General features: G+C 47.5%; 1 protein-coding gene and 1 long non-coding RNA gene across 4 annotated transcripts in view; one reads left to right on the forward strand and one right to left on the reverse strand.

Annotated features, from left to right (window-relative positions):
• The window catches only part of CASK (calcium/calmodulin dependent serine protein kinase), a 352,166-nt gene that overhangs the window by 326,712 nt on the left and 6,877 nt on the right, over positions 1–18,577 (forward strand). For 2 of the 3 annotated variants that reach the window (XM_040632797.1, XM_040632789.1), the window contains 5 exons: positions 1,457–1,572; positions 8,426–8,506; positions 8,616–8,696; positions 11,026–11,228; positions 17,697–17,780. In XM_040632797.1, coding sequence (XP_040488731.1) covers positions 1,457–1,572; positions 8,426–8,506; positions 8,616–8,696; positions 11,026–11,228; positions 17,697–17,780 — 565 coding nt within the window. Of the gene's footprint in view, positions 1–1,456; positions 1,573–8,425; positions 8,507–8,615; positions 8,697–11,025; positions 11,229–17,696; positions 18,571–18,577 lie in introns of those variants that run through there. The other variant, XM_040632783.1, reaches the window with a different exon arrangement.
• On the reverse strand, positions 7,372–11,008 carry LOC121103320. The gene is made up of 3 exons (XR_005835478.1): positions 10,915–11,008; positions 9,230–9,426; positions 7,372–7,904 (listed from the first exon to the last, which is right to left on the reverse strand). It is a non-coding gene; the product is annotated as an uncharacterized LOC121103320 (long non-coding RNA).

The raw sequence follows: 18,577 nt of genomic DNA on the forward strand, positions 1-18,577 counted from the left end.
CAGTTTCACATCATATACAGAAATTAGTTCCAGTGTATTAAAGGCCAAAATATGAAAGACAAACTATAAATCCCTGACAAAGTAATACTGAAGAATATCTTCAGGAACAAGGAAGGATTTCTTAACATATCAAAAATACTTTCCATAAAGGAAAAGATGGCTAAATTTGACTTAAGCTGAGTTATGTTCATCAAAAGATACTACAGGAAGAGTAAACAGGCAAACCACAAAATGGAAGAAGGTATTTGCCACACATATAACTCAGAGAGGTGTAATATCCAGACCACATAGAGAATCCCTGCAGATCAATGAGAAAAAGACAACTGGAAAGGAAAATGGCCAAAAACTTAGACACTTTACAGAAGAAGAAATCCAATAACCAATAAACCTACGAAAAGGTGCTCGATCTCATTAATAATCCACGAAATGCAAACTCACAGCACAGCCTGATTCCATGACTTGTCCACTGTGGTGGCTAAGATTAAAGACTGGTACTACCGAGCGTAAATCAGTAAAACCCCATTGGAAAATCACTTGTCATTCTGATGGTGATTTTGGATTCTCCTTATGTATGTCTCACTCGGGGACCCCTGGTTGGCCCACAAGCAAAATCATCAAGCAAAACCACCTGTGGCAATATCCTGAAAGGCAAATATTTGCTTAGATTAAACCTAAGGGGGGTAACTTTTTAATAACATTTGTGCTGAATACTGTAATCATATAGGAGAAAATTAAAATGTTCTGATTGTAATTCTAACTGGATTTAATTAGTGGTTTTTTTTCTTAGACTAGAATTGCCATGTAGTACTAGTACCATCTATTAAGCATCTACTGTGCCTGCGACTGTGCTGGGGGCATTATGTCCATTGTTTGGTTCTAATCCTTTACAACAGCCATGCAAGAGGCTAAGCAACTTGCCAGTAGAATGTCCTGGCCAAGCGCGTGGGCTCTGGTGCCAGACTGTCCTCACACTCCCTCCCACATAAACTGTGTGATTTGGGGCAAATTACTGAACCTCTCAGTCCTTTGATCCCCTCATCTGTAAAGTGGTGACGCGATTTCATGTGTTAGAAAGGTTAAATGAGTTAACACGTGAACATTTGCTAGGAAAGCACCTAACACTAAGTTGACACAAGGTAACGAGTGACAGAGCCGGGAGTCCCCCGGAGCTGTCTGAACTCAGAATCCCACGCTCTGCCCATCTGTTTAGGTTGCTGGGCTGCATTCTCAGTTAGGAGGTGCCGCGGGAATGTGATGTCATTTTATTGTAAGCCTGTGTTTTTAAAACATCTCCGGGAAATTGTTGTGAAAACCAAAGAGCAAGCTTTATCTTGAAAAGTCTGTGAGGAGTATGTTCATGCGGGTTTGTAGCAAGTCTTCAAAGGAATGATTTTTGTCAGTGGACAAGTTTACAGGAGACTCTCTCTCTCTCTCTCTCTCTCTCTCTCTCTGCTAGGCGAGTCGCTTGCATCGCCATGGAGAAAACCAAACAGGAGCAGCAGGCCAGCTGTACTTGGTTCGGCAAGAAAAAGAAGCAGTACAAAGATAAATACTTGGCAAAGCACAATGCAGGTAGGGAAACGTACAAGTGTGCCTGAGGCCGAGTGAACACGGCAAAGACGGAGGTAGAGCTCGCATTTCAGTTCGGTCTTCCAAGTCCTCCAGCCCAAAATCCCACCCGCTGAGGTCTTCGTCCGCCTGCCAAACTTTAAAAGCCCCTGCGCGCAATCATGATGGTCATTTGCCAGCTGTTTGATAGAGCTCTACTTCCTAGGAAGAAAATGCTATTTGCAAATAGTCTTCCCTGGAACTAAAAGGACCCAGGACATTCAGTCCTCCCCTGAGAAATGACGGTGAGAGTTTGCGGAGTCACCAGGGTCCTTGCCTCCTTGCTGAGATTGGTCTTGAGCAAATATCCTCCCTCCTGGCTCCTCTCGGGCCCTCGGACACAGCCCTGGGGCACATTGCTAAGGGCAGGGGGCGCTCTTGACAGAGCTGTGCCACAAAGGGTCCGGCGAGCGGGTCGAGAGAGTACCGATGCTGTTGGATACTAACGGGCATTTGGTCGGTTCCTGTGACAAGTCATCTCCCCACCCCCGCCGCCCACCCAGTTATTTCCTTGCGCCTAAAATACCAAGAGCATGATCTTGGCCTTCCTTTCACGCTGTTGGTCTATATGAAAACTTGCGTTCAATGTAAGTCAAAATACTCGTTCGCTAAAAACTGAAATGAATGCCAAAAAAAGCATGATCCGTCCTTGCCGTAGAATTCCCAGAAGACTCACGGGATGTAAGTTAAGCTAAAGGAAATGCATGCTGATATACAGAGTGGGGTTTACTTATTTTCACTAACTTCTCAGTAGGACTCCTTTTTTATAAGGGACTTGTTCTGAGTAATGGCAAGCCCTGATACTGGCATTAGATTAGTTCCCAAGGTTTCAGAAATAACTCCAAAAGATCAAACATGTGGCCAAAAAAAAAAAAAATCAAATGAATACAGTCATGCGTACCCAGTTTGACAGTATAATGTTTCTGACAAATATGAAATGCACTTCTGTCTGTGGAATGTTATAACATGTCACTAGCATCCACCAGGGAAAATTATTTACAAACTCTGAATTGCTCATTTCTTAATTGGCAAGTAAAAGTACACATTTTGAAATACTGCATCCCCTGGAGTGAATGGGGTGGCCACAGGGGTTCATTTCAAATGGTTCAGTTAAATGAGTCATTCCCTTCGTGTTGGCCACACTCTACCCCATTTTTAATTCCAATAAAACATATCCTTTCTGATTCTTTACCACTACAGAGCACTAGTCTGATAATGGCTTTTTTTCGTTTTATAAAGGGAAAAAATATTTAAAGCAGATTAAACATAGTTTAGCGACTGTTAATTGTAAATGCTCAAGGAGTACTGCTTCTTGAAACCATTCACTGTACTGCCAGCAGAATGTCGTTTAACACAAGATGTCAGCGGTTACTGCCAAGTCATCTTCATTTCCATCAGCTGCTAACAGGCTCACAAGATGTGTTGACATTTTATATATGTATGTACATACATACATATATAAAACCTTATTTTTTATAATTGTAAATGATGTCTAGATATAGCTGGCATTATAATTTGAACCTAGAAAGAAAAGAAACTTGATGGCTGATTAAGGTTGTTAATCCATCACTAGCTTTATTCTCTAATGGAGGGCATGTAGACATAAGTATTCAACATGCCAATATTCTTTAATTCAGCTGTGAGGGAAAATAAGCCAGTGGATTGGAAAACTAGAATCTCTCCATTCTGACAAACTGTTGACTCGTTCACTCAAGAATTTTGTCATACAATCTGGTGGCCGATGTTTTCCACAGTTCACTTTTTCCATTCTTCCATCACGGCCATGGCCGATCTTCCACTGGCCCTGCCCGACTCCATCACAGGCGGTGCTCGGTGGTCCTGCAAACGCACTTGTAAGCTTAACGGGCATCCGGAGTGCAGCAGGGTCTGGAATTAGCACCGTTGAGTGGCCGCGCGGCCTGGGCAAATCCCTTGGCTCCTGTGGGCCTCGAAATGAGGGAATTGGGTTAGTCAGTGAAGCATATCCTCTCTAATTGTTAAACTCAGGGCATCTCAGCTTCTTTCCTCACCGGGCCTGACAAATGGTAGCATTTAATGAAGCCAGGCACTCATTTACTGCCCCTCATCTCAGGCTTGAGTTCTGGCAGACGCTGCCTATCCAGTTCAAAGTGTATCGCCCTTGATGAGAAAAGGCAGGAGGCTCATAGGGGTGGAATAGAATTGCTTTTTTCTCTATCATCTTTGCACATTCCGCCCCCTATGCAAAACCACGAACCCACCTTAAATTCTTGTAAATTTATAACGTGGCGGGGGGAGCCCCACCGCCACCACTGTTTTGTTATCTTCAGCATTTTCCTAAGCAATGGTCTTCTGGGCCTCTGAGCCTTCCCCATCATGCTTACGGTCCCTTCTGTTAGTATTCGTCCCTGCATGTGGGACCCTCCTTTCACACCTGTTGATGCAAAGTCTCAATGTCTTATAAGGCCCTTGTGGAGCCACTCCAGTTTCCTTGTAGACCTTGTGTCTAGGCGTATTTGTGATGGTCTAGTCCGAATGTCCCTGCTGGGATCCCTTGCCCACCCCCCACCCCAAATCAAGCCTCATGAGCTCTCCTATTGGTGTTTCTGCTCAGGGGAAGATGTCCAGCTTTTTTCTTGGACTTTCTGAAGCATGCTGCCTGGCAAGGCCTGTCACCGTGTCTTCGGGCTCCTTCCCCTTCACCGACCAACCCTTCCATTTTGTTCACGGCAAAGTCCGGAGGGACCATTTACTTAGTGGTCACCTTTACTTGACAAGAGACGAAATTGTCAGGAAAGGGAAGTCGGGTATTTTATCAGCTGTTCTGCTTTGAGCCGTGATGAAAGGCCATCCGAATATGTGGCGTGGCCTATATAAGGAACTGATGTGAAAGAAACAAAACTACCAAACTCCGTCAGTATGGCGGATGCTTTGAGAACTTCCAAACATCGTATTCTTTAATGCCAAGAACTAGCCAAATGGGCTCATGGGCCATAAATCAAACTGTGTTTCTGAAGGATTTTTCTGGCTTTTTCAGAAGTTGATTGTCAAATATAGCAGGTGGGAGGGCGGGAATCTTCTCATAGTCCTCAGTGAATCCAAATAAGGGCCGTATGTCTCATTTCCTGCTTCAGATCTTTGAGAATTCAGCATATATTGATGGCAAGATCCAAACCTTCTCATCAAATTCTGAAGTTGTTTATGTTTGTAGTAAAACTGAAAGATGGGAACTTCATCAATGTCTAGAACTGATGGGAACGATGATACTAGAATTGTTCCCATTTCTGTCACCAGGACATTCCACATATCTAGCTAAAGCAGGATTCTGTTCAAACTGTGTCACCTACATCTCACATCATAAAATGGCAGTCTGTTAGCTGGATGTGACCGATAAATTAGTTTTGCTTTCCCCATACATGGTATATGAAAGAATTGTAACCAGATATCACTTTTGAAAATCGGACATTTAACATAAAAATCTGGGTTTCTGCCTTGCCTTGAAAGAAAAGAGAAATGTGGCGACACTAGGCCCCCTTTCTACCGTAGCGCCGCTGGGTTGTCAGTGTCCCTTCCGGCTGGACACTTGTTCCCCAGGACCCAGCGTCCTTCCGCTGCATTCTTGCACCCAGTCCACGCACCCAAACACATTCGCTGTCCAGCCGCTGCCCGGACCCGAGTTACCAGTGCATGAGGCCTTTTCTGATGGGAGGTTTTTACAGTATTTAAATATACTTAGAGTTCCAAATGAGGCAAGGAATCGACGCTAAAGGCTTATTTATGGAAAAGACTCAACTAGAAAATACTTACCTAAACACATAAAAGTGTCATGAATATTGAGTAGCTTACCAGGAAATCAGGATAATATGAGCAAACTATGCCAGACAGTATTTCTGAAGCCTTGGGAATAGATTTGATTATGGTGTGTGTAGTGGTTACAGCAAATACATTTTCTGCAACGCGTAGGAGATGTTTAGCCACATAAATCTGATGCAAAAAGCATTGTCAGGCTGCTGGAACTATACTCTTGAGGCATTGAGATTCCTCAGCCCTAGGACTTCCAAAATCAGTTTCAAGATCAAGTTACTAACATAAACTTGAGGGGAAGAAACAGTCTTCATTAACTCATTTTTTTTTTAACTATTTGTTAGAGCCCTGAGCGGTGGTATTTCAATAGCCCGAGATAGTCCATTTACATACGTACACATGAACCCAGAAGGTGTCCACAGTACCATTCATAGGCGTGCTTAAATGATGCTTAATACCACAAATTAGTAGTTGGTTTTTAAAAAACTATTACTTTTTTCTCTTCAATACAGAGAACTCTTAAGACAACAAAGAGTGGTCCATCATCTCACTGCCCTGTTGGCTTTTTTTTTTTTTAATAAAAGTAATAGACACCTTTGATTTGAAATTGCAAACAATACAGAAAGGTACAAACTGAAAAGCAAAAGGCTTCCACACCTACACTCCCTGAGGAAGGTGTCTCGTAACTATTCCCAGACCAGATTTCCATGCATATTGCTAGTAAATCAAAACCCACTGGCTTTTATATAAGGATATTGTTGGATTTTTATTAAAATGAGTTTGTTTCTTAATGTGATTTATTTGCCTCGTGTTTAGAATATTGCATGGTAAAGTTTCTTTTGTGCATATTATACTTTTATTTTACTAATATATTAAAAGCCATATTTCAATGACCCCTGTACATTTTTCATGCTGTCTTACTCCCAATGGCCTCTGTGCATGTAAGTAACCTGTTGAGTGACTATGCCTCTTTGTTTTTGATGGTTTCCTTTCATTCAGTCCTCTAAAAAAAAAAAATCCGCAAACAACACAAAACTTTTAAAAGTTCAGCCTTTAAGTGTTCTCCTTCTATTCCTTGTATGTCTTATTTTTAAATATTCTGTTTTATTGTTTCTCGATCCTATGACCATGTGCTGATTTCATTTAGACCAGAGTAACCTCTTCATGCTACTCATTTATGGTTAAGATATCAATGTGTAACATACCTGTTCATTTGTCTGTGGTGTCGACTGTTGATATCTAACTCATTCTTAATGTGTGTTTTTAAAAAAAACCGACCAGTCGTAAGTGGGTAGGATGCCATTCCGAAAGCTTGTGCCATCGTCATCTTGCTCTTTTGTGAGATGCTTGATTATTTTTCTATATTAGAATAGATCAGCTGGTCGATGCACCTCTTTCATAAGCATCCTTTTTCTCGACGGAAACCTCGCTCAGAGGGCAGTGGGTATAAAAAGCGATGCCGTAAGCACTCCTGCTTTTCTTTCTGCAACTCTGACACTCTGTAATCACTTCAGCATGACCAGCCAGCTCGAGCACGCACAGAACCTCGTGTTCGTTTTGATTTGGGGAGTCTACCATTCTAAACACAGAAAGCATTCCTTAGTTTTTAGCTGTTGCTAGAGAACTAAAGACACTGAGTCAACCTTTCTGGAATCAAGCTATCAAAAGGAAACAAAGGCACGGATACCCATTAACATGCACTAACCCTTACTTTAACACATTGTATTTCTTTTTTTTTAATAGTCTGGGAATGATACTTTTGTTCGTTTGTTTCTGATCTGTTGCACTCGAGAGTATCCTATTTTGCATTTTAAGGTTCTTTGCTACTGGGAGGATCACAAATGTTAAGGACTGAGCTGAGAGCCAAAAAACATTTGGCCGTTTTGTTTCTGGGAGGAGAAGCTTCTCTCAGCGATTGACTGAAGCATCCCAGAACCCCTTATGGCACCGTGGAATCAATCATACCGAATTTATTTCAACACCGCTGAAATCTAGAGCTTTATTGAGTCTTCTTTAAAAAAGATATTTCAGTGTGTGCCTGGCAACATTGGGGTATTACCACGTGGAAAACTATTACAGGAAACATTGACTTGTGATTTTAGCCTTCTTGTGAGAATTTTCACATGGACTACCTTGAACTTCAACAGGAATGGTCATCCTCTCGGGAAGGTTTTTTGTAACGGTTTTGTTAAGAGGCAGGTTTCCAAAAACTATTTTTGAAAGCATTTCTTCTCAGTCTGTAATGATCAGAGAACTCCCCTTTTGCAAAGGTTTCCGAGCTCAGACTCTGCTTCATGCTTCTTTCCGTTCTGTCCATCCTGACTTACCGCACACGGGCTGACAAAGTTCGGGGCCTGGGGAAGCATGTTCCCCTACTTAAGATACCCAGGACTTTCCATCAAATGGATAGCTGGGTTACAGTAAAACTTGCGGGATGCTCATTTCAAAAGCTTGTGAAATCACTGTTACAGAACTTGACTTTGAAAGAATCTAGCATGCTACCTTCAGCAACTCTGTTGAAAGAAAGAACCATGAAGTTAAAGACCAGCTGTCCATGCATCTCTCATCCATCCCTAGAGATAATCTAGTGGCCTCTTTCTTAGTTAACTTTAGTTACATTCATGCTATATTCATGTGGGTCACTGTCTGCAGATTTTTTCTTTTTAGTATTGCTGATTTCTTAGAATTGCAAAAATATGAACAGCATGTGGTTTTGAATGACTTCGTATGACTTGTTGGATACCGCATGACAAGATATGCAGTATCTTTTAGAATTTGGACTTTTATGCATGTGCTCAAAATAATCTTTGGATGCCCCTGTTTCTAAAGTGCATTTTCATGGGCTTAAAAATGAAATTTTCTCCCAAAAGGTTATAGGACTAAAATTACACGTAAGGTACGGACATAAGTTGGACTCCTATTTTTTGAAGACATGGTTTTACTATAACTTTAGTTCTGCCAGTAAAATTATGATTGACGTACATGAAAAACTCCTTCTATAAATTTACCTCTCTTCTAACTCTTTGCATTTTAGTGTTTGATCAATTAGATCTTGTTACATATGAAGAAGTAGTAAAACTGCCAGCATTCAAAAGGAAAACACTAGTCTTATTAGGTAAGTTTGATTGTACAAGTGGAGTGGCTTTCTTGGTCTCATCTTCAAAACATTCTGCAAGTCTTATTAACAATTGTCAATTTCACCTTCTTTTTAAAAAACAACACAGGTGCGCATGGTGTTGGGAGAAGACACATAAAAAACACCCTCATCACAAAGCACCCAGACCGGTTTGCATACCCTATTCCACGTAAGCAATGTCTCCCTCTCTTTTAAGTGTATTTTTTCTGGTACTTTTTTAATATTGTCATTGACATACTGTTTTCCATCACTTAAGTAATTGCTCATTATGGGAAATTTGGAAGATCCAAAGTCAAAGCAGAAACTGAGTTAACAATAATCCCAACCCTACCCCCCCCAGTAATGGCCCTATAAAACATTCTGTTGTAGACTCCCCCAGGCTTCTCTCAATGCAAATGTAGGTTGTATGTGATTTGTTGGGTTGTTTTTTTTGTTTTTTGTTTTTTTTAACAAAATTGGGCTCATCCATCCTGTTTGTAACCTGATTTTCCCAGCAGAATGGCATAAACATGACTCAGGTGAATTATTTTTCAGAAGAATGGATCTGAATGATGGGATAGTTTTCTTGGATAGAACAATGTTCTCCTTAAATGTTCCCAAGTTAATTGACTTTCATCCCTTTGAAAACCCAGTGTGTTATCAGTTTATTATAAAGAATTTTAAATCTGTAACATTTTTATTCCCTTATTTTCTCTGTCTTACCCTTAACTTCTTGCCCTCTGTTTCCTCAACTATAAGATGAAGAAAGTCCAGAAATGTACAGAGAGTCTGAGATCAGCCTTCCAGCTATTACTTATCCAGTGCCTTCCAGAATCCGCGTCAACACCACTTGTGGGTTTCTCTATTCCCCAGAGAGCTGTGAGGCTTCATAAGACGACATGCTCCCTCCAGGGCCCTGTCTGATTTACACAAAAAAAGGAAATTCATCAGATACCATTTCAGTTGGTCCCTCTGAGATTTTCTTAGGAAAACACTTTCAACTGTTCTTTTACTTCTTATGTCTAGATCTTGAGTACAGCATGCTTACCTAACATTTAGTTTCTTCTTGATCACATGACAGTTGAACCTCCCTGTTATTAAATGGCCAATTAGCTAGCTTGGTTTTGAAGCATACCATTGCCAACCTCGGTCATGAAGTCCCTCTCTCAGATACTGGACCCCGGATGTGTATAGAGCATATGTTTACCTACCGAGATGACTAAGGATAGTACAGCGTCAATGCATGATACCACTTCAGCTTCTCGTGTGCCTGGAGAAAGAGTTCTTTAAAACCGGCACATGTGGGTGCCCGTGAGCACCTGTAAGTTCTAACGGTCTAGCTGGGGCAGGAGGGCGGGGGAGGTCCCCATGGGTTTGGATCCATGCACACAGCGAAGAGGAGCAGTAATTTGTCCTTGCTCAAGGAAGTTAGTCGAAAGAAAGGGAGGGGGAAGGAGAGGGAGGAAGAAAGGAAAGAAAAAAAAGGAGAGGAGAGAGAAGGAAACAGAGGTGGGAGTAAGGAAGATTTAAACCAGTGTTCCTGGCTTGTCTAGAAAACCATTTTCTCAACAGTGGTTTGCAAACACTGGTCCTGTCAGTATCCCCCAGAACTAAGACTTACTTGCCGATATTTTAGGGTAATACCCTTAGGTCAGGGGTCAGCAAACCTTTTCTGTAAAGCACTATATAGTAAATATTTGAGGCTTGGACGGCCATCTGGTCTCTGTCACAGTCTGTCAGTGTCGCATGAAAGCAGCCATAGACGGCATGTAAACAGGCATGGCTGTTTTCCAATAAAACTTTATTTAAGAAAACAGGCCCTATTTGGCTCGCAGACTTAGTTTGCCAATTCATGGTGTAGGTCTTAACTAACTACTGTGGCCACATCTGGCCAAGGTCATTGTGTTCTCAATGTAGTACACCTTTTGCTGTATTCTAACAATCTCCTTTAGGAAGCTGCCGTAGACCAACACTATCCAATAGAACTTAGAGAACTTTCTCTGATAGTGGGAGTTTTCACTGCACTGTCCACTACAGCAGCCAGTAACCACACCGAACCCTTGAAATGTGGCTAGTGAGACTGAGGAACTGACATTTTCATTTTATTTAATTTTACTTTGTTTAACCATATGTGGTTTTCCATTTTTTTCTTAATACTTTTTTCCTTCTGCTTAAGACCTAACTGCGTTAAGGCGTACAGTAAGTTCTGTTCATCTTGGGTCATTCAGTGTCTTTCTCCCGTGGTGACCCACGAAGGAGATGAACTAAATCTCATCTAAACACCAGAAGATTCACCAAACTAAACAACTAACCAGCTACCGTGGTCTGATGTCACACAGATAAATATAGTGTCGAGAATTTAGTTCTACAAAGCTACTGGGGGTGGGAACAGGGCACGAGACACATACCAAAGAAGCCTCCGCTTATAAGAAGAGATGGGGCTTGGGTAGGTCCTTCGGGAGAGTCAGCTCATGAGCTCCACCTTTTGAGCCTTTCAGGATACGTGACTTTCTTTGCAGATACAACCAGGCCTCCAAAGAAAGATGAAGAAAATGGAAAGAATTACTACTTTGTATCTCATGACCAAATGATGCAAGACATCTCTAATAACGAGTACCTGGAGTACGGCAGCCACGAGGACGCGATGTACGGGACGAAACTGGAGACCATCCGGAAGATCCACGAGCAGGGGCTGATTGCAATCCTGGACGTGGAGCCTCAGGTAACGCGCGACCGCTCGCCGCCCCGTCGGCCGGCCTGCTCAGCCTGGGTTCTGAACTCCAATCTGCCCTCAGGACGGCAGGGCGGTATCCGCAGGGCAGGCGTCGCGGGCTAACGGCCTCGAATGCGAACGGACTGCTCACGGGGCTCGGCGCATACGCCGGGTAGTTCGGCGGCAACAGCGTGCTCTTCCGAGAGTCCTTATACTCAGAAGCCCAGTGAGAGTCCCTGACTGGGTCCGTGCCGACCGGAAATCCGCCAGTAACTCGACCTCAGGATGAGACTGGCACTCGGTTATCACAAAGCCCCCTTTTCCCCTCTCGGTACGGCTCACACCGGCCCATCAGAGCCTCTGCCGGCATCTCATGTGAGTCAGCAGCAGGGATCGGATCCCGGGGCCTGGGGCCGGTCGGAAACACGGCACCGGCTGGAGGAAGGCAAGCCTGAGTGAGCCCAGGCCGTGCCAGATGGAGCGGGGATGGAGACCCACGGTGGTTCTCGGCCTCCACTGTCCCTTTACTGAGGATGGTGCCTGGGCCCGGGCTGAAACTGGGAGGGATATGGAGAGCTTAGAGGACTCCGAGCCAGACCCAGGAATGACTGGATGATCTGTAGGGAAGGCCTAAGCTCGAAGCAATGGGAATTATTCAACTCAAAAAGGAGAAAGCCACACTTCAAACACGTAAGAAAGGCCTTGAATCAAAAATGCTGAAGAGCTGGGGCACTGGGGGTGGGGGGAGCGTCAGTCAGCAGAGCATTCAACTCTTGATCTCAGTGTCGTGAGTTCGAGCCCCACGTTGGGCATAGAGAGGACTTTAAAAAATAGCTTGTCGGCTTTTTTTTTTTAATCTCCGAGGACAAACAGAGCAGAAGGGGGACTTAAAGCCCAGTAGGAAGGATGTTGTAGACACCGGGGCGAGTTACAGGAGAGGCTCGCAGGTGCTGCTGTGACTCCTGGGCCTGCCATTTCTAAGACCTGTCTGTGCCCCACATCCCTCTCCCTTACAGATAGAATCACCTGCCCGGATGGCAGACCAGCTCCCCTCAAGCAGGCCCATTTCGCCAGGCTTCCCTGGCTGCCCCAATCCCTGTTCAAGGGCCACCATATGAAACTTGGTCCCCTAGCCCTCCCCAAAGGGAGGACAGAAGCTGGGTCAGCCGGGTCCGTGTGACCTGAGGCCTGACAGCTCAGTCACTAGGCTCCAAGATCCTACCGTCGTGGCCAGTGCGCGCCCCCCCTTTCCATCTCATGGCACCTGTTAGGGTTCTTGAACTTGGAATCTGGCTGGTTAAGGGGTGGGGGAGGAAAGCAACAGTGCAGTGAATGCCATCCAGTTTACTTAGCAGTTAACGTGGACCTGTAGAGAAGTAAATAGATGACGTGTCACCTAGTGTGGTTTTTGTTCAACTCCGAATCCCTCCTTACTAGGGATTGGAAAAATCTGGCCAAGGATGGCTAGAGGCAGAGTCTCAATCCTGGGCGTGGTCTTCGCCATCCTCTCCTTGGGTTCCACACTGGTCTTCACCTGAACGTCATTTTCTGCTGGTAGTAATGTGTCGAGCAGTATGCTGGCTGCAGGGCCCCTCACCGCCCCTCCGCATTACCCAGGTGCGCTTTTGAGGGCTTTCTGCCCTCCCTGCTGCCGCCACTATCCTCCTGGCGCCCAGCTCTCCCCACGCCCTTGCCCAGCCACACATCGCTCTGCACTGCCAAGCAGGACACACTGCACGGCCTTATCAGGACAGCCCCAGCGGTCACTTTGACGAGTGGCACTGGGCACCAGAGCACCCCTCACCCCAGGCTGGGCACTTTCCCTGCTCTCCTGACTGCTGGCTGAGCTCCCGGCATTCCTCTCTCCCGCTTTCCTATGTCCACCCCTCAGACCTGTGATCTTCAGGGCCCCCCACCGCCAAGGGTGGCAACAGGGATCGCCCGGGTCCTGCTCCTCCCGTTGGTCTGGTCGACCACGCTGGCCCCGTCTAGACTCAAGCCCGGTCCCACTCCCACGGGGTCCACACCTGCTGGCCTTTGCCCTCAGGCTGCCCTGCCTTCAGCCCCTCTCTCCCCGGGCTGAGCAAGGCCGGCGCCCTGCCTGCGGGAGGCCCGGCTCCAGGGCACTCCGTCTCCTCGCCCTTTCCCACCCCAGCCCGTCTGATTCCCGCCCCCCAACTATATCTCGCGGACAGCTTGATTCAACCAGCTTGTATGGAATACTTACCCTATTGCAAGGGTCATGTCAGGAGGTAAGAATACAAATGGGCAGCTGGTGAGGATGAAATTCATCCCTCAGTGTACATCAGCAGCTCCCTAAGGGGAGAAGTGCCACGTGGCATTCTCAAGCCCACTCCCATCTGCCTCTGCCGAGCTGTGCTCCGTAGAGAGACCACCCAACACTGGTGTTTGGCTCACTGAGTTTGGGTCTATTATTTCGTGCTATCTTAGCTTATTTTAGACCGGTTAGGCCTCATTGAACACATGTCTAATACTACCTGTTAAGGTGCTGTGGCCCAACTCTAAACCTAGAGGGCTGCAATAAAGAAGATTAAGCTGGAAGCAAATTCGTAACCTAGCCTCTTTTAAAATGAGAACAGGATGTGTTCCTACCGTACTGTGTATTTTGCAAGCATCAGTGCTCTTTCCCGACTCTTCGGAACCCTGAGACAGAGGTGTTGACTTTCGTAGACGAAGAACCAAGGGGTAAGGTAACTGTGACTCGACCAAGGTTTTACAGCCAACTGAGAGCGAGGTCTGAACTTGGACCGTTGGTCTGGGCTTTCATACAGTCGGCCCCGGCCTCCTTTCACTGTTCCATCCTGGAAGAGGTGACCCTGGGAATTCTTAAGCTTGTCCACCTTGTATGTAGTCTTAAGATTTAAATCTTCTTTTAGAAAAATCGCTAAGGCAGTCAAACCCAAGGAAGAACTATAGAACTTCTTTCTCATGGGAATAAAGCCGCGGCTCTGGAAGTAATCTGTGAATAGCCGCAGGCTGTCGCCAGAGTTTACCGTGGTGGTTTTCCATTTCAGATCTTAATTTTATTCTGGTTTATCCATTTGCTGCTTTAAAAGTTCACAGTAGCAGAATATTTGTGGCTTTGCTCTTGCCCACAGAGGGAAAGGTCGGCCGCAAGGGGTGGTCGGGGTAGCTGCAGTCTTGCTCGGAAGCTACACTTTGAAACAAGAGCCAGGTTCTGAGCTGGGGGTTGTTTCGTGCAAGCTGATCTCTGGGGTCACTGTGCTCTTCCTTAAACCCTGACAGTTCCGCACCACATGGCTCAGACACGCCTTTGTGTACTGTTTCAGTTTGCAAAGCAGACCCATCTTCGAGATACCTGCCTTGTAGGTATTTGGTCAAACCTGTTTTCGTTCCTCACGGGTGGTAACCAGCGCCATTCAGGAGCGATGAAATCAGTTTGTCTCTGCAGAAGAGAACTAAAGACTTAAAATGTTAAACTAATGGTGCTTTGGCTGTTTGAATCCATCTTTTCAGCAATCTTTCTAGAGTCCCCCTTCTCTCTAGGATTCAGAGAACCATCCTTCCCTATAAATACTGAAAAATTTGTGTCTCGTCTTCAGTCAGAAAGGAAGAGGGTTTAGAGACCTCTTGAAGTCCCCCGTTAACAGCCTGAGGGAAGGGAATCCTTGTGAAGCAACTCCAGTTGCTGTCCCTGGGGTGACCCTGAGCCTCGGGCAAGCCGAGACTGCACAGAAGCCCCCCCGGAGACCCATAAGTAGAGCAGAGTATGGGGACAGAGTCCTTCAAGAACCACGGAGGAAATGTGTGTTGACTCTGCCGAAGATCTGAGGGCTACTAGACAAGAAAATCTCAGTCCTTAGTTGAGGGGTCTTTTCATTTTTGAAAACAGAGAAAAAAGAAAAGAACATAGGCTAGAAATCAAAAATCAAAGCCCTGAAAAGGCTCCCGTGGCTCCTGTGATGGGCATGCGGGTTGGCGCTGACCTTCCCGGCAAGCAGGACAGAGGGGGGGGCGGGTCCTGGATCACGTAATTCCCCTCTCCTCGAAGTACGCCAGTTCTTCCCTTGGAATTAACTGCTAAGGGAATAGAACCGGTTCTTGGACACGAGGCAGGGGGACGAGCACAGTCTTCGGTGACCGCTGTGTGCAGTAAGTGCGGAATGACCTTCTGGATGGATAAAGGCGAAGGGCCTGCGTGCGGCGCAGAGAAGGGGAGCGTGTTTTCTGGTTTTGCTCTGCAATACCAGGTTAGGACTTAAGATATTCAAAGAATAGGGCGGCTGGCAGGCTGGGGACACTGAGCAGAGAGAAGACCATTTCACGCCTGGGCTGTCATCCTCCACTTCCCCCATGGGTTCCATTCAGCATCGAGGCCGTGTGGCCTTCCCATCTGGCCCTCGGGTAGTCAGGGACAGAAGCAAGGGTAGGAACCGTGCGCTGGAAAATCTTCCCAGCCTAGTTGTCCAGAGGCTGGCTGTGGGTGGATGAGGAAACCTTCTGTCTCCACTGACCCTGCAGCCTCCTGATTAATGAGCACAGAAAAGATGGGGGGGGCCAAAATAATATTGACAAAAGGGTTTCTAAAGGAAGATTGCCCGTTAAGCTCAAGTGAGCTGTAGATGCACTTTTCCATGACGTTCGTTCCTTGCTAAAGTCTTCAGTCACAAAAGGGTTGGCAAAGAAACTGCCAATTACCTCTGTCAAAAATGAGCATAGGCAGTCTTGAAGAGCTTTCTCAGAGGGGAGTGTGACGTTCACACCTGAAGCCCTGTGATAAGAACAGGTGACACGACATGCCAGGTTCCCTTAACCCGCCAAGGAGCTCCTGTGTCTGAGATTCAGAAAGCTAATCCCAGTGCACGCGAAGCTTGCGCTAAACCTTTGTCATCCAGGCACTCTCTCCTGAGCCCGTATGTTCAGGGGCCAGAGGCTCCCTTCAGCCACCAAGCACAGTGCCCTCCGGTCGAACATTTTCTGCCAATCATACGTGCCGCTTCGACATTTTCATTTCAGCATAAAGAGCGTTTAGCGAGGTGCCGTGTAGGGCACGAGGGAGACGACCAAACGAGACCCAGCCCCTGGCCTCAAGCGTCCGGGCGCTTGCACGTGTGGCACGGCAGGTACCCTGGGGACACCCGGGAGGGGCGCTGGACCCGGCTCGGAGCTCACAAAGGACTGAGACAAAAGAACACCGGTGCCAAGTGCCTAAGGCTCACTCAGGCTAGCCAAAGGGAGGAGGGGGACAGAGGGTCCAGGCAGAGGGAGTAGTAAGAAAAAAGCTGGAAAACCAGAGAGAGCGTGGCCCTTTCTGGAACTGGAAGTCATTCAGTAAGGCCAGTCCGCAGAGGGGAAGGGGCAGAGAGGAGCTGATGAGGTAAGCACGGGCCAGCGCAGGAGGGAGGGAGCCGGCACTTATGCTAACGAGTGGACATTTAATCCGCAGGCCAAGAGGGAGCCGCGGACGGGTTTAGAGCAGAGCAGCAATACAGGGGGATTTGCCTCGCCAAAAGATCGGTCATTCTAGCAGCAAGCTTTAGTACAGAGGCAGAGCGATCATTCTAATTGCTACCACAGTAAACCAGGCAAAAGAGGGAGGAAGAGGAATAGGGCAAAGCAAACGATGGAAAAGCCACCTAGAAAGCAAACTGTGCAGATAACAGACACGTTAGGTGCTCATGTGAAGGACAGCAAGGTGTTACCCCTTGGTGCAGACAAATCAGTGACACGTCGCTCCCTCGTGAAGCGTGCGCCTGCGGATGCTGGGGTTTTGTTCTATGGAGGGGAGTCCATGTCCTCATGGGGAGAGCTGACGAGTAACCCCGTACCAGAATCCAGTCCTCGGGCGTGGCGCCAGCTTGGCGATGTGTCTGTGTGGCCCGGGAGCTCGCGCTGCTCCAGGTGATTATGCAGGGAAGGTGACCGAACCTGCCTCAGAGCTCCCCCTCCCTCTGTCGAACGCAGGGCCCCTCCTGGGGGCCTCCCAGCTACCTGGGGCCACAGAGCTGCTAGAGGGGCTCCGGCCTCCAGCCCCGGACCAGGTCTCCCGGCCCCCGGGCACTCTCGGCAGGGTGCATCAGGAGGCATCGGGAGTGGGATCAAAGCCTGGCAGTGACCGTGGCCGGGGTGTGCTGGCCCCATGCACCCCGGCGCGCATTTCCTCGCCCTTCCCGAGGCGGGCCACCATTCACAGCCAGGCTCAAATGAACGTGAACCAGTGTAGTCGCTGTTGGCTTTTCTGAAGAAAAGAAAGTCCGATTGATTCGGGAGATTCAGAAGAAACGTCCGGCTTGTCGCCTGTTACTTGCTGGTGGCTGTTGTCCATCCCTGGGAAGGAAAGGCGACCGAGGAGTTACTGAGACAGCTGGTAAACGTGCGACCGCCTTGCCAAATTTTGAGCCCCAGGCCTGTCCAGCTGTGGGATTTCGTGCAGACTCGTGTGACAGCCACACCCGTTGGCCCTTGGTCTGAGTCTCCCGTGTGCTTCGTCCGCAGGCGCTGAAGGTCCTGAGAACCGCCGAGTTCGCGCCTTTTGTCGTTTTCATCGCTGCGCCCACCATCACTCCGGGTCTCAACGAGGTAAGGCTCGCGCAGCCCGTGGTCCGGGGCCACGGCCGTGGGCGCTCCGGCCCAGAGCCCCGTCTCCGCCAGTCCGCCGACAGAGGGGGGGCGGTGGCTGGCCAGGCCCGCTGCCTCCTGACGGGCACCCCGTAGGAAAGGCGCCACCCCCAGGCCTGCTTTGCCGGGAGAGAGCTCTAAGGAAGCCAGGACCTGGCCCAAGGGTCCCGAGGGCGCCTCTGGAGGGGGACCCACGCAGGTCCCCGGAGATGACTCAACCCAGAAACGAGCTCTGTCCCCTCTTGGGCCAGCTCAGCGGCCCAGAGATGGTGCCCCCCCAGCGTTGGCGTCACCCTGTAGCACCCGGATGACTCCGAGGGCCTTCGTGGCAGGGCGGACGCTCAGGGCGTTCCGGTGTGTCTGGTAAGTGCAGCAGTGTCCAGCTGCCCTAGGCTCCCCCTTAAGAGGAGACTCCTGCGCGGTTATCCGTGGCTTGGGCTGGGCCCACGCGCCCGCAGAGGGCTCTTGGCTCTGTTCGGCGATCACCTGCCGAAACCCACCGAAGCTAGTGACACTACAATCAGGGCTTGGGAATCGCGCCTTGTGTACGTGTGAGGAAGTCAGTCTTTACACGCCCAGGTTACTCATCTCTTCAGTCGTTCTTCTGTGTCCTTCCGTTTGCAAAAGGCGTACCCCCTGTGAGCTCTGCCTCCCCGCCTTCGGTAGCACACCAGCAGGCCCGAAGCCCCGTATCGTGCTAAGGCGCTTTTCCTTTGGGTACCATGTATTTTTCTTGAATTATCATCTTTGCTTTCTTC

The sequence above is a fragment of the Ursus maritimus genome, assembly GCF_017311325.1.
Source record: "Ursus maritimus isolate PB19 chromosome X unlocalized genomic scaffold, ASM1731132v1 scaffold_X1, whole genome shotgun sequence".
NCBI classification, from domain to species: Eukaryota; Metazoa; Chordata; class Mammalia; order Carnivora; family Ursidae; genus Ursus; species Ursus maritimus.